At 46.7% G+C, this 332-nt stretch overlaps 1 protein-coding gene across 1 annotated transcript in view; it reads left to right on the forward strand.

The window, feature by feature from the left end:
- The window catches only part of LOC108360451 (uncharacterized), a 1034-nt gene extending 706 nt beyond the window's left edge, over positions 1–328 (forward strand). The window contains exon 3 of the mRNA XM_017612729.1: positions 1–328. Coding sequence (XP_017468218.1) covers positions 1–328 — 328 coding nt within the window.
- Positions 329–332: the final 4 nt, after the last annotated feature.

The raw sequence follows: 332 nt of genomic DNA on the forward strand, positions 1-332 counted from the left end.
TAATGAGTTCAAATCACCAGTCAAACTCCGAAGAGGAACTGTACTGGGGCAATGTCGAGAGGTAGAGGCAATCTTCAACTGCGAAAAATTACCTAAAAGCGATTCCATTGGCGGGAATGACATTGCGGAAGACATTAATGCATGGACGGAAGGGTTGGAAGAAAAATACCAGCACAAGGCTAAGGAACTTCTCCGAAGATACTCCAACATATTCGACAAGGATGGCGACAAACCAGGCAGCACTAACGTTGTGAAACATCGCATTGATACTGGCGATGCAAGGCCAATCCGTCAAGCTCCTCGGAGTGTTCCACTTTGCCAAACGTGAAACG

The sequence above is a fragment of the Rhagoletis zephyria genome, unplaced genomic scaffold (assembly GCF_001687245.7).
Source record: "Rhagoletis zephyria isolate East Lansing unplaced genomic scaffold, Rhagoletis_zephyria_1.1 Rzeph_scaffold_00016, whole genome shotgun sequence".
NCBI classification, from domain to species: domain Eukaryota; kingdom Metazoa; phylum Arthropoda; class Insecta; order Diptera; family Tephritidae; genus Rhagoletis; species Rhagoletis zephyria.